The following is a 13,746-nucleotide window of genomic DNA, read 5'->3' as shown; positions in this document are numbered from 1 at the left end:
ATTCAACAAAACATGCTTTGTGTTTTGTAAACCTTTTCAACCCACTTTTCATTTAAATCCGATTAGGGTTAATGAAATAGCAGCCTTTAAAACAAAAACATAAGAGATATTTGCTAAAGAAATTGTGAAGTGATGACTTATGAACTAATAAGCAGATTTAAGTAGTGGTAGTTTATTTACAGATTTTCTTTCCTTTTCTTTTCAGCGTCACACAAGTCAAGAAGTATGAGGGAGATCTTTTTCACCAATGTGGTCCTGTTGTTCATCGCCAGTGGAACAAGTGTATGGGTTGCCAACTCGACGGACTCAACAACACCAATAGGCAATGCCACCGACGTGAAATCAACGTTCAAACCGCACGTATCTCCGATCATCCCCAAAACGAGAAGGAAACGTTACATTTCGCAAAATGATATGCTTGCCATACTAGACTATCACAATAAAGTAAGAGCAAACGTCTTTCCACCTGCCGCAAATATGGAGTACATGGTGAGCAAAACTTGTCAATGGAGGCTATAGATTTTAAAATGTATTTTGACAGACAGTTCTCTGCTATTACATTTTGTTTAGATTTACTGGTGATGCATAGCCAATTCTAGCTCTTAGTTCCCAAAGGAATAAAGCCGCATTAGGCATGGCCATGGCACGCCCTGCTGGAAGTATGGGGTTACTGCATGAAATTATTTTGTTTTCAGGACTGGTTGAATGGTGTGTGTGTGTGTGTGTGTGTGTGTGTGTGTGTGTGTGTGTGTGTGTGTGCTCTTTAATTTGGGGCATAACTGTGATGCCGTGTTCATTAATTAATTCATTAATTTATTCATTCATCCATCCATCCATCCATCCATCTAGGTGTGGGATGATGGCCTGGCTCGTACTGCTGAGGCCTGGGCTGCTACGTGTCTCTGGGAACACGGACCAGCATACCTGCTCAGGTACTACGGACAGAACCTCTCGGTCAGGACAGGAGGGTAAGTACACTTGGGAACTGACCAGTATCGCTTGCCAAGGCTCATGAGTTTCCCTAGGCTCAGACAACCGATGGATTTGGGGGCGCAATAGCCATTTTCTCACCTAGGTGGTTGATAATCAGACTTATGTACTGATAAACCATCCTTAAACGTCGCTATATAGTGCAACTCCAATGCATTACAATGTACAGTATGATCCCAATAGAACAGGGCCAACATTCAGATGTGTTAACAACAGCATTTCCAATTGGGTACGAAAGGCTTTTATTTATAATTTTTTTCAATATGTTTTTAGGGCATTTCTGCTTTATTGGGATAGAGACAGTAGAGATTGACAGGAAGGATGGGAGAGAGAGAGGAGGGATGACATGCAAGACGTGTCGAGGGTCAGAATCGAACCTCGCGATTATGTGGTATACACATTAGTGTGCTACGCCACTAAGCACCCCCAACCAAAGGCTTTTATGACTGTCTCTGTTCCGCCCAGCTACCGGTCTATTCTCCAGCTGGTGAAGCCTTGGTATGATGAGGTGAATGACTACCTGTTCCCCTACCCCCGGGACTGCACCCCCCGCTGCCCCATGCGATGCTACGGACCCATGTGTACACATTACACACAGGTACAGTCTCTACCAATGGTCCCATGCAGGATTTAGGTCTGGGGAGGCTGGTGCAGGTAGAAATCGGAGGACGGGCTCGTTGTAATGCATGAAATGGAATGGTGGAATGGTATCAAACACGTTCGTTGTTGGAGGTGAGTTGAGTTGAGTTGAGTTGAGTTGAGTTGAGTTGAGTTGAGTTGAGTTGAGTTGAGTTGAGTTGAGTTGAGTTGAGTTGAGTTGAATTGAATTGAATTGAATTGAATTATAAGAATGGAATGGAATGGAATTGGATTGAATTGAAATGAATTGGATTGAATTGAATTGCTACAGATGGTGTGGGCGACGACTACCAGAGTTGGCTGTGCGGTCCAGACCTGTTACAACATGGCTGTCTGGGGAGCCATGTGGAGACAGGCTACATACCTGGTCTGCAACTACTCACCAAAGTATGTCCTGCTTCACCCCTGATTATCATGGTTCATCTCTCACAGCCAAATAACTAATACACTGTCTTCCATTGCAGTTTAGAGACACACAACGTCTGATTGATGAAAATAGATCAGATGTTTGAAATCATATTGAGAGCAATCGTGAGCATTTCTGTGCTCACCAATCACAGGGTATGTTAATGTCACATTCGCTGTGAAAAGGGAAATGACAAAACCATGTATTGAAATTGGAGAGGGATGTATACAAGCGGAGGCTGGTGGAGGTAGAAATTGAAGGACGGGCTCATTGTAATGCATGGAATGGAATGAAAGAACGGTATCAAAACACCTCATTCCGTCCCATGCATTACAATGAGCCCGTCCTCCGATTTCTACCTCCAACAGCCTCCCCTGATGTATACAATTGTAATATACACTGTATTCAGCCATATGTCTTGAGACTATTGAGACTATTGAGACTATTTGTGTTGCTCTTCCAGGGGTAACTGGATAGGAGAGCCCCCCTACAGGGTCGGGGTCCCCTGCTCAGCCTGTCCACCAAGCTACGGAGGCTCCTGTAGCAACAACATGTGTTTCCCCGCCATCACCTCTAACTACATGTACTGGTTTAAGTAAACTGGTTGTAGTAAACCAGTTATGCGTTTGTCATAGCATAGATATTAGTGTCAGATATCATCAATTCATGTTCCTTTGATGTAGTGCACTTTTTCATGTACTTTTTTTGTGTATTTTTTTTATTTTTTTTTATACAGTTACAAATTAAAGTTGAAGTTCCACTAAATTGTTCTTTTGGTTTTGATAAGCTATCATAGTAAGTTAAGCTGCATTGTTTTATTTTCAGTCATCGTATCATACATTAGTAATATACATTATTACTGTGTGTTGTAGCATAAACCTTATTGTTGTCTTACCATCATATTGATGGCCAAATGTATTGATCATCAATCATATTGTTTTGTTGGTGACATTAGATATAGAATTTAGATATTGGATGCTGGAGTCAAACCTATGAATATCCAAACACAAACCAACTTTATTGAGGTTACATTTGAATGACAAGGGCATACAGTAGAGTGTATGGTATCAAATGACTATTGCATGTACTGTATGTCAAGTTGCAGCTTTAAAAACAAATATTAACTGTATTTTTGTATCTCAATCTGAAATGTTTTTTTTTTTTTTTTTTTTTTTCTTAGTTTCTACGTAACTCTATTTAAAATGGTGCTACATATTTTTTACACCACTGAATTACATTTGAATGCTTGGTATTCATGGTATTGGTATTTCAATTCATGGAATTGTTTTTTTATTATTGTATTATTAAATAAACATGGGCTAATAGCCTATATACAACATTCTCTCTGTTCTTCCTTATAAGATGGCATATGCAAGAAATGCCTACGGTCAGCACAGTTGTCTGTGCATTCAGGACTCATGATTAATGCACTAATGAAAAACATGCACTCTGGATTTCAAAGACACCAAGACCTCTACAGGACGTTAACTCTGCATAAAGAAAGTTGGACCATGGGAAAGAAAGTAATCCATACTCTTTGGATGGCAGAGACAAACTCTTATTTTCTTAACTTAAAGGACCTCCGCTGTTGGCGTTGCATCTAACGATCTTCCGATGGAAAATAAACCTCCTTGAATAACAAACGGGTGTTAGTTCAGCTTTGTCAGCGATATGTAGGTTGAAATGGTTTTCACACGCATTCTTTCCTGCCAGCATAAGAACATGTTGGGCTTCAACAGTCATCCTTCCATGTACTGTGGTCTGGTCCGGTCCGGTCCAGGCAGTTCACCCAATGATGAGTAACATAAATGGAAACACAGTCCATTGAGTGCCAAGAAAGAACCAAGACATTCTCCCTAACAATGGGAGTGATCTCACCTGTGACCCATGGACTTGTTAAGGCCCCACCCCTGCAGACAATTACTAATGACTGTATACCCCTGAGACCAGTGTATACCATTCCTTATTCCATTCCATGCATTCCGATTAGCCCCGTCCTCCGATTTCTACCTCCACCAGCCTCCCCTGCTGTATACAGTAGCTCTGATAAGCCATATTCTAAGTCATATTCTAGTCATATACAGATCTCTAGCTTGTTTCAATGTTGACACAAGTATGTTTATTTTCCTGTGTTCCTATTGTACAGTCCATTAAGGTTTGTAAGATGTAGATATGTCTTCAGTAACTACTGTTCTAGATAAAGTTTAATTCACAAGCAGACATTGGTGCCAGCTGTAGTGACAGGGAACGAACACAAGGGGGCAGGCGAGGCAACCTTAAACCTTCCGTTTGCTCTGGAATATTCCCTTGTGAATATTCAATGTGTCGGAGAACTGTGCTTGATTATTCGATATTAACACGTTGTCTTAATGTGGAATCAAAGGAAACATATCGAATCAGTTTGATACAGTAACATTTGAATACATTGCCATGTATTTGCTGGCCCAGGTATTGCACAGCAACTTGTTGAAGTTCTCCCTTGTGCAGCTTGCACTGATTATTATTTCCACCTGAGCTGATGTGTTTTGGTCTTGTGGAGTGATTTGTCTAGACATCATACTCGGTGAGGCAGGATTACAGTAGAGTCAGCATAGCTCCCATTTGCATGCCCTCATTGACTCTGGAACTCACTCTCAACACAAGGCAGAGAGTGAGAGAGAGAGAGAGAGAGAGAGAGAGAGAGTGTCAGGTTTAGAGTTTTGTTTCAGTTAACACATGCAATGCTCATTGGCAGAATTAATTACAAGGTGTGTCACACACGCACACACACACACACACACACACACACACACACACACACACACACACACACACACACACACACACACACACACACAGGAGCTATTTCCAGAATTACATGTCTAATTTACATATGAGTGGGCTCTCTTAATAACCCAACACGTTTACCCTCACGTCACATAAAGAGGGACCTGGCTTCAGTCCTCATAAATAGTTCAACTTGAGGGGAACAGATTCAGGAGAACGGGGGGCGTGGTCTGCCGCGTTACGCATCGCTAAACCCAAATTTGGCATATAAACGAAAGCAGCGCGAGCGCACTCGAACTGTATGACCTGAAAGATTCTCCAGGTAACTCTTTATATTCCTTCCGCTCTCGGATGTACAATATTTAAGCATTCTAAACTTATAAGAACGTTTCGAATTTTTTCCTGAGTTGACATAGTTGTTTTCAGATATTCACATTTCTGCAGCAATAAATCTTTTGGACCTGGGCATTGCCTCCCGTGGATAGGTGACCAGAATCAAGGACAGGTTTTGGTGAAAGGTAAGTGTTTTTGATTTGAGTCGACATTGCATTTTGAATACAACATTACAGGTGATCGGCTAGTGACTGCTTGAAAGAGGAGCGTTTTTTTTTAGGATTTCTCACGCTACACTTATGGTCATGAATTATTACATGTGGGCAAGACAAATATATATGTATGTGAGTGTGACAAGTTCAATTATTGTCAAAACAGATTTCCTTAATAATTAATAAATAAGCTTATTTGCTGAACTAGAAATGCTATAGAAATTAAATCTTATTTGCTATAGAATTCACATCACAGTATTTCATGATCATGCAGAGGAGTCTTGAGTAGGCATATGTGACCTTAGTTATATTGCAGAGCTTTTAAGCCACAATAGTGATTGAGTCAATTAGCACTATCATACAATTAAGTAAGATTTGAAATTAAATCTTATAAATTAAAAAATCCCTTGCCGATAACACCTTACCAATAATACCTGGCTAATGACCATAATATTGTCTCTTCTTTTCTTGCTTCTAGTCTAGAGTAAGCCCTTCAGAGGTAGATTGAGAGGGTTGACCCTGATGATGAAGTGTGTACCCCAGGACTGTCTGAGAGGGGTGTGGTTGCTGTGTTTCACCCAGACAGTCCTCTCCATGGCCGTCATCCCCAACTCTACCCACCTGGAGTCCATGCTGGACAGGTACAAAGACAAAGATGACCAGTGGTGGCTCTCCAAAAACAGAGGCAAAAGAGCCATCACAGAGGGGGACATGCACCTCATCCTGGACCTGCACAACCAGCTCAGAGGACAGGTCTATCCACAGGCTTCTAATATGGAGTACATGGTAAGGAGATTACTTACTGTATAGGGCAGTGGAGGCTGGTGGAGGTAGAAATCGGAGGACGGGCTCGTTGTGATGCATGGAGTGCAATGAGGAATGGTATCAAACACCATTTCTACCTCCACCAGCCTCCACTGTTTTGGGATCCGTGTGCATCGTACTGTATGTCCATGATAGGTTATCCTAGGATTAGCCAGGACAGGGACACACTTCCCTGGTAGCTATCTTAGAGTCTAGCTCTCTGGGCTAGATAACTCTATCATAGGAGGGTATGATTCTAGAATGGTACAGTAATTCCAGAATGAACAGTGTAAAACACTTGTTTACAGTAAACACTTGTGAACAGTAGTACAACAGTCTGATGCTGTATAGTGTTTGCTGTATCATAAGATATTATCTTGATGAAATGTGTGATGCTTGCTGAGAGAGTCCAGGATTGACAGTCTGGAACCCTTTCAAACATTCTCAACCATTCACGAGGTCCAGTACATCTGCAAAGTCAAGCCAAGCCATGGGGGTTTCACACCAAGCTATGGGAGCACACACACACACACACACACACACACACACACACACACACACACACACACACACACACACACACACACACACCCCACACACACACAAAAAACACACACACACACACACACACACACACACACCCACCCCACACACATACACACAAACAAACCCCCCCCCCCCACACACACACACACACACATACACACACACTGCTCAGATAGATCAAAACCCTGCTGAACACAAGCCTACACCAACCGAAAGCCCAGTTATAAAGCCACTGTGTTCCCTTCACAGCCAAACCACAAGCTATGCCCTCCCTGCCCTGGCCAGCGTCCAGCTACTGGCCCGCTACCAGCTACCCGGCTCTCACCCCCTGTATTATTCTGCACTCTGCCTCAACCGTTTAAACTCACATCTAGGAATATTATCCTTTACTTGCTCTCTCGTGCATTTAATTTGGCTACACAGACCTGGGCCTATTTTGGCTCGGATTTCGTTACGTTTAATAGTTGAGTGCGTCGTCATTTGAAGCACAGCTCCTGTGGGTTTTTAAAAGGGATTTTTAAATCGGCCGGCAATGTACTCGACCCAGATAGTGGGGGGGTAACAAATGTAGTATTGACACAAAACAGCACAGTGAGAGGTTAAAGAGTAAAACTGACATTGTTTTAGTATGGACATCGGTGCAGTGTTTTGGGGGAATTGTGAGCACAGGAAGATAGGCACTTTGGGTTTTAATTATTATTATTATTATTATTATTATTATTATTATTATTATTATTAACTTGAGCACCAGCAATACAGGTGTGACATTATAGGCCTAGCTGTAACGCCTCATCATGATTTGTTATTGATAAAATGTGAAACATTTAGAGGACTTTGGGTTTTAATTTTTAATTTTAAAATTATTATTATTATTATTATTATTATTAACTTGAGCACCAGCAATACAGGTGTGACATTGTAGGCCTAGCTGTAACGCCTCATCGTGATTTGTTATTGATAAAATGTGAAACATACATGTAGAGTTCTAGTGTCCTACTGTATATAGATCAGGGGAGGCTGGTGGAGGTAGAAATCTGGAGGACGGGCTCATTGTAATGCATGGAACGGAATAAGGAATGGTATCAAACACGTTGGATCCTGTTTCAGACATGCACGCCCACCCATTTTGCTGCACTCATTTTTCTTGACGCTTACTGTAAGTGGTGCAGTGCAAATATCACTACTGTGCAAATATCGCTGCTGTAAGTGTGTGAATCCATCTTGAACTCTGGGACCAAAGCCCTTGAAATGAGAGCAGGGGGGGTGGAGGGGGGGTGGGTGGAATGGGGGGGTTGGGGGGGCAGAGTGAAAGAAGGCTATCTGGAACACGGGAGGCTGGTGGAGGTAGAAATCAGAGGACGGGGCTCATTGTAACGCATGGAACGGAATGAGGAATGGTACCAAACACGGTATGGAATGGAGGAAAATGGTAGCATCGCTCATTCCATTCCATGCATTACAACGAGCCCATCCTCCGATTTCCACCTCCACCGGCCTCCCCTGATCTGGAAGCACCTGGAAGACATTACAGTCGTATCACCACGGTCGTCGACTACAGTAGACATTAGTATCTTTCAGTGAACCTCGGTCTGAGATCACCTCGTTGTGAAAGTGCAGAACGGCAGCGTTCTGGGTGCACACTGCACCTATTCTCCTCGTGGACGTTCTTCCAGCGCCCTGGCGAAATCATTAGAATTCCTCGAGTCACATATCTGCGCCGTCCTTTGTCAGAAGCAAGTGGTGCGCGAATAGTTCACAGTTTTTAACTGCAGCTGACCCACTTTAAGATGCCTATCAGGGAGTTAGGTGGAGCTGAGGCACAGAGGGCGGGTGTTACGAGAAGTACTGTACTATCGGACCCCCTACAGTGACTCTCTGTGAGGCTCGGTAGTGGGGTCTCCACAGCGGAGGCTGGTGGAGGTAGAAATTGGAGGACAGCTCATTGTAATGCGTGGAGCGGAATGAGGAGTGATGCCATTCCTTTTTCCATTCCATGCATTACAATGAGCCCATCCTCCAATTCCTACCTCCACCGGCCTCCCCTGGTTCTCCATTAACGAGGCTTTTATCAAACGTTGTGTGGTTTAGGAGACCAACATTAGAGGCTCTTCAGTAAAACAATACTTTTCGTCAGGGGCAGCAACCAAGTTGTTAGGGTGTGTTGATCTTTGACTTTAAGACATCACAGGTATACCATACAATACCATACCATTCCATACCATACCATACCATACCATACCATACCATACCATACCATACAATAATATAGGATAGAACAAAGATAATGAGATATAATATAATAAGATACTTTCATAATAAGATATTTTCAATAAGACATGATACACCCCCCCCCCCCACCATGTATTGACTGCTGTTGTAATAATTCAGCCGACACTTTTATCCAAAGCGACTTACATTGCAGTGAGCACATACATTTCAGTATATATGGTCCCAGCAGGCATCGAACCCACAACCTAAGCGTTGTTAGCGCCATGCTCTACCAACTGAGCCACGGAGGACCACCTGTTGTATATTCCAGGTGTGGGACACGGAGCTGGAGAGGAGTTCTGAGCACTGGGCCCACACTTGTCTATGGCAACACGGACCCTCACACATGCTGACCCAGATCGGACAGAACCTGGGGGCCCACTGGGGGAGGTCTGTATGATGCAGATGACTGTATGCAAAAAAAAACGTTTAAAAGGGTTCTTCGGCCGTCCCTGTGGGAGAGAACCCTTTGAAGAACCCTTTTGGGTTCCATGTAGAACCCTTTGATTGACTGATTGATTGATTGATTGATTGATTGATTGACTGATTGACTGACTGACTGATTGATTGATTGATTGATTGATTGATAGATAGATGGTGTGGTTGTATCTCTCCGCAGGGACCGCCCACCTACGTTCCATGTGCAGGCGTGGTATGATGAGGTCAGAGACTACAGTTACCCTTACCCCCAGGAGTGTAACCCCCACTGCCCCTTCAGGTGCTCCGGGCCTGTCTGCACACACTACACACAGGTAAGGGATGCATTTCATCAAAGTACACCTCCATGTTTTATTCATATAATGTATACATCATACATACATACATCAGGGGAGGCTGGTGGAGGTAGAAATCGGAGGATGGGCTGTCACAATGCCATTTCTCATTCCGTTCCATGCATTACAATGAGCCTGTCCTCCGATTCTACTTCCATCAGCCTTCCCTGACATATATACCTATATACTGTACTGTACTGTTTGTACACTTATACAACATAGTGTAAATTGGGACATAAAGACACGACACTGCTGGATTTAACCAAACAGCTCAGTTTCACCCACAGTCCCTGGGCAGGATTAATAACACAGTTCAAAACATGACAAAGTCCACACAATACACTTTGAAATGATAGATATGACAGCGAAACAAAATGGAGGACCCGATCATAAAACGTCACTTATGAGGCCAGAAAGGTGGGAGTGGACCACTGGCTGAGGGACGCCATCTTTGTTTGTCACTGTAGATGGTGTGGGCGACCAGTAGTCGTATCGGCTGTGCTATCAACGTATGCTACAACATGAACGTTTGGGGCATGATCTGGACTAAGGCTGTCTACCTTGTCTGCAACTATTCACCACCGTAAGATTATGCTAAGCTCTCTCTCTCTCTGTCTTTGTCTCTGTCGCTGTCTCTGTCTCTCTGTCTCTCTCTCTCTCTCTCTTGATTATTTCGTACACAAACATACTCTCTCTGTCTCTCTGTCTCTCTGTCTCTCTCTCTCTCTCTCTCTCTCTCTCTCTCACTCTCTCTCCCTCTCTCTTTGTTTATCTCTCTCAAAATCACTGTTTCTATTCCTCTATTCAATCCACCCATCAGACAACCCATCAGCCACATTTTATTTACAGTCTATAGCATGGTACACTCTAATCACCAGGGGTGGAATCCTAACTCGAGATCTGCGTGCATAACTCTGATGTTTGCCTAAATCTTGCATTGATATGAATGAGAAATTTGAAGTTGAATTTGAATTTGAATTTTACATTTCCACATACGCGGAATCTCGAGTTAGGATTCCACCCCAAGTGCTTGCCAGTAACCCAGCCTTGCCAGTAACCTGACCTTCTCAACCTCAGGGATGTTACAATACAGTATGTAGAGTGTTCTGGGAAAGGATGCGGTAAAGAGGTCAAGTGTGTTCTATGATGATGTCATGTGTGCGCAGGGGGAACTGGTGGGGGCACGCCCCATACAAACATGGCAGCCCCTGCTCTGCCTGTCCACCCAGCTATGGAGGAGGATGTCGAGACAACCTCTGCTATAAAGGTAATCTGCTTTGAGGATAGGTGGTTTCAAATAATCAGTTTTCACAATTTGTTGATACAGTGGATTCATGATTGAAGTGTCAACTCAAAGTGCATCGCATTTTTTTTTGTGTGTCCCAATTCAATTATTGTACATTCTTCTTAACTGACCCAGATACCATATCTGAATGCTCAGCTTTAGTGCATGCTGTCATGACCAGGGGAGGCTGGTGGAGGTAGAAATCAGAGGATTGTCTCATTGTAAGGCATGGAACGGAATGAGACCATTCCTCACTCCATTCCATGCATTACTATGAACCCGTTTTCTACCTCCACCAGCCTCCCCTGGACATGACGGTCCCAGTTGCAACCGTGTCTAACGTGCCATAATTTCAGACGGTGGGGTCGAGAGACGCCCCGCCCCTGAGACGGAGGAGAGCAATTACATCGAACCAGAGCCCCCGAGAGCCCAGGAGCCCCAGGCCAGAGACCCGCCCCCGACGCCATCACCCAATGAAAACCTGGAGAGGAACGAGGTGGTCAGCACGCTCCAGATGTGTACGTTTACTGATCGTCACTGGTTTTACTACCTTGTGTTTATAAAGTATAATAGATGGATGGATGGATGGATGGATGGATGGATGGATGGATGGATGGATGGAGGGTTGGAGGGTTGGAGGGTTGGAGGGTTGGAGGGTTGGAGGATGAATGAACAAGAGGATGGATGAATGGATGGATGGATCAATGAATGGATGGATGGATGAATAGATAGATATATTCTATTCTGTTCCATTCCGTTATCACATCTTGTTTCTTGTCATTGTCACCCACAGGTCAGCAGGTGGATTGTGAAACCAAGTTGCGTGATCGGTGCAAAGGAACCACTTGCAATAGGTATGTTTCCTTGTTCCTTGTTCCAAACATGGAGGCGATCCTGATAGCATGTTGGAACCACAACCTCCTTGGCAACGTCCTTGACAACGTCCTTGACAACGTCCTTGACAAAGGAAGCCTGAGGGTCAAATTATTATCATGTCATTCCTGCCTCATATACTTTTTTGAGATTCTTTTTATTGAGAGTTTTCTAACACTGCACACTTAGAAAAAAAGGTGGTACCTAGAACCATAAAGGGTTCTTCGGCTGTCCCTGTGGGAGAACCCTTTTGGATTCCATGTAGAACCCTTTTGAGTTCCGTGTAGAACCCTTTTGAGTTCCATGTAGAACCCTTTCCACGGGAGGTCCTAAATGGAACCCACCCAAGGTTCTTCAAAGGGTTCTCCCGCAGGGACAGGCGAAGAACCCTTTCGAAAACCTTTGTTCTCAGAGTGGAGCCAACCCTTTACTAACCCAATTTCTATCTTCCAGGTATGAGTGTCCCCCAGGGTGCCTCTACAGCACAGGGAAGGTCATAGGGACGGGCTATTATGACATGGTACGGAAGGAATACACCATCGTTATTTAAGCCACAATTAGTTTTGACCCATTTCCAACTGCACACATTGTAGGACACCTATCTAGATGTAGAATGACAATGCAACTTCGGCCATTTTGCTTTTATGTATCATTTAAAGTCTTGGATGACATGCCTTCTTGAAGGAAGAATTAGCGAACTATCCCTTAAAAGAGCTGTGAAACCTCTCTTCCATGTTCAGCAATCCAGTATCTGTGGGGCTGGTTTACACGCTGGCATCATAGACAATGACGGGGGTTGGCTGGACGTCACGAGACAAGGAAGAAAACCGCACTTCATCACGTCAAACAAGAACGGGGTTCAGTCTGTTGGGTGAGCCCACTTTTTACTCATATTGAACCACGCTACATGTATGTTTCGGTCTGAAAATTAAAACAACAAATCCCCCTCCGCTGTCGGAGATGACACAAACTCTTACACAGGGTTAGGGTTAGGGTTAGGGTTAGTGTTAGGGGAAGGGTTGTTCTGTATTGTTTTGTTAATGTTCAATGTATTTTATGTATTATATGTAAAATATATGGTTAAAATAACAAATCACACATTTTCACACCATTATATTCGCAGGATGAACAGAAGTGCAAATTCCTTCAAAGTAGCTACTGTACCAGGTATGCTTTGTCTACAATCATGTTGTTTATTTTAATTTTATATCTATATCTATCAATATAGTAATGTGGTCCTCTGTGGCTCAGTTGGTAGAGCATGGTGCTAACAACGCTTAGGTTGTGGATTTCATTCCCACTGGGACCATATATACTGAAAAATGTATGTACTCAACAGCAATGTAAGTCGCTTTGGATAAAAGCGTCAGATAAATGGCTTTTAATACACAGTAACACTCTAGCAACAAATGTATTGTGTGACAGAGTGTGTGCGGTGTCTTTTGCTCCACAGTAAAAGCAGTCACCTGTGAGACCACCGTTGCAAAGTTCTGTCCCTTTAAGAAACCAGTACGCCACTGTCCGAGGTAAAGGACGGACATCAGTTCCTCATTAACCAAACTTGACCAAAAGTTGTTGATCGGTTGAAGATGTTTTCTCTAATATTGATCATTGATTGATCTCTGATATTGACTGATCTCCCCTCAGGTTGTATTGCCCCCGCAATTGCCGACATGAGTCTCGAGCCAGAGTCATCGGAACAAAATATTACTCAGATGTAAGTCCTTGAGTCTGAGTGCGTTTCATAACCGTCAAGCTCAACTCACTAACTAACCTTTGACCCCCCCCCCCCCCCCCCATCCCCCAATCTTTTCTTTGTTTGTAGAAATCCAGTATATGTCGAGCCGCCGT

The 13,746-nt window shown here is 43.5% G+C and overlaps 2 protein-coding genes across 2 annotated transcripts in view; both read left to right on the top strand.

Annotated features, from left to right (window-relative positions):
• Window positions 1-225: 225 nt before the first annotated feature.
• pi15b (peptidase inhibitor 15b) lies at window positions 226-2,634 on the top strand (the record flags this gene model as incomplete). The annotated part of the gene is made up of 5 exons (XM_083690548.1): window positions 226-489; window positions 850-968; window positions 1,456-1,588; window positions 1,901-2,016; window positions 2,499-2,634. 5 exons carry the CDS (start codon window positions 226-228, stop codon window positions 2,632-2,634), a joined length of 768 nt encoding a protein of 255 aa, XP_083546674.1.
• Window positions 2,635-5,871: 3,237 nt separating this feature from the next.
• LOC310819407 (cysteine-rich secretory protein LCCL domain-containing 1-like) overlaps window positions 5,872-13,746 on the top strand; it is a gene marked incomplete at both ends in the record, with an annotated part of 8,466 nt that continues 591 nt past the window's right edge. The window contains 13 exons of the mRNA XM_083690689.1: window positions 5,872-6,132; window positions 9,236-9,354; window positions 9,584-9,716; window positions 10,205-10,320; window positions 10,904-11,004; window positions 11,379-11,540; window positions 11,816-11,876; window positions 12,349-12,415; window positions 12,636-12,766; window positions 13,019-13,062; window positions 13,349-13,421; window positions 13,543-13,612; window positions 13,721-13,746. The exon at window positions 13,721-13,746 is cut by the window's right edge and continues 108 nt beyond it. Of these exons, the coding sequence (XP_083546815.1) occupies window positions 5,872-6,132; window positions 9,236-9,354; window positions 9,584-9,716; window positions 10,205-10,320; window positions 10,904-11,004; window positions 11,379-11,540; window positions 11,816-11,876; window positions 12,349-12,415; window positions 12,636-12,766; window positions 13,019-13,062; window positions 13,349-13,421; window positions 13,543-13,612; window positions 13,721-13,746 (1,364 nt within the window). The remainder of the gene's footprint in view (window positions 6,133-9,235; window positions 9,355-9,583; window positions 9,717-10,204; window positions 10,321-10,903; window positions 11,005-11,378; window positions 11,541-11,815; window positions 11,877-12,348; window positions 12,416-12,635; window positions 12,767-13,018; window positions 13,063-13,348; window positions 13,422-13,542; window positions 13,613-13,720) is intronic.

This window comes from Argentina silus (assembly GCF_951799395.1).
Source record: "Argentina silus genome assembly, chromosome: 18".
NCBI lineage: Eukaryota > Metazoa > Chordata > Actinopteri > Argentiniformes > Argentinidae > Argentina > Argentina silus.
This window is presented reverse-complemented; position numbering and strand designations above follow the sequence as displayed.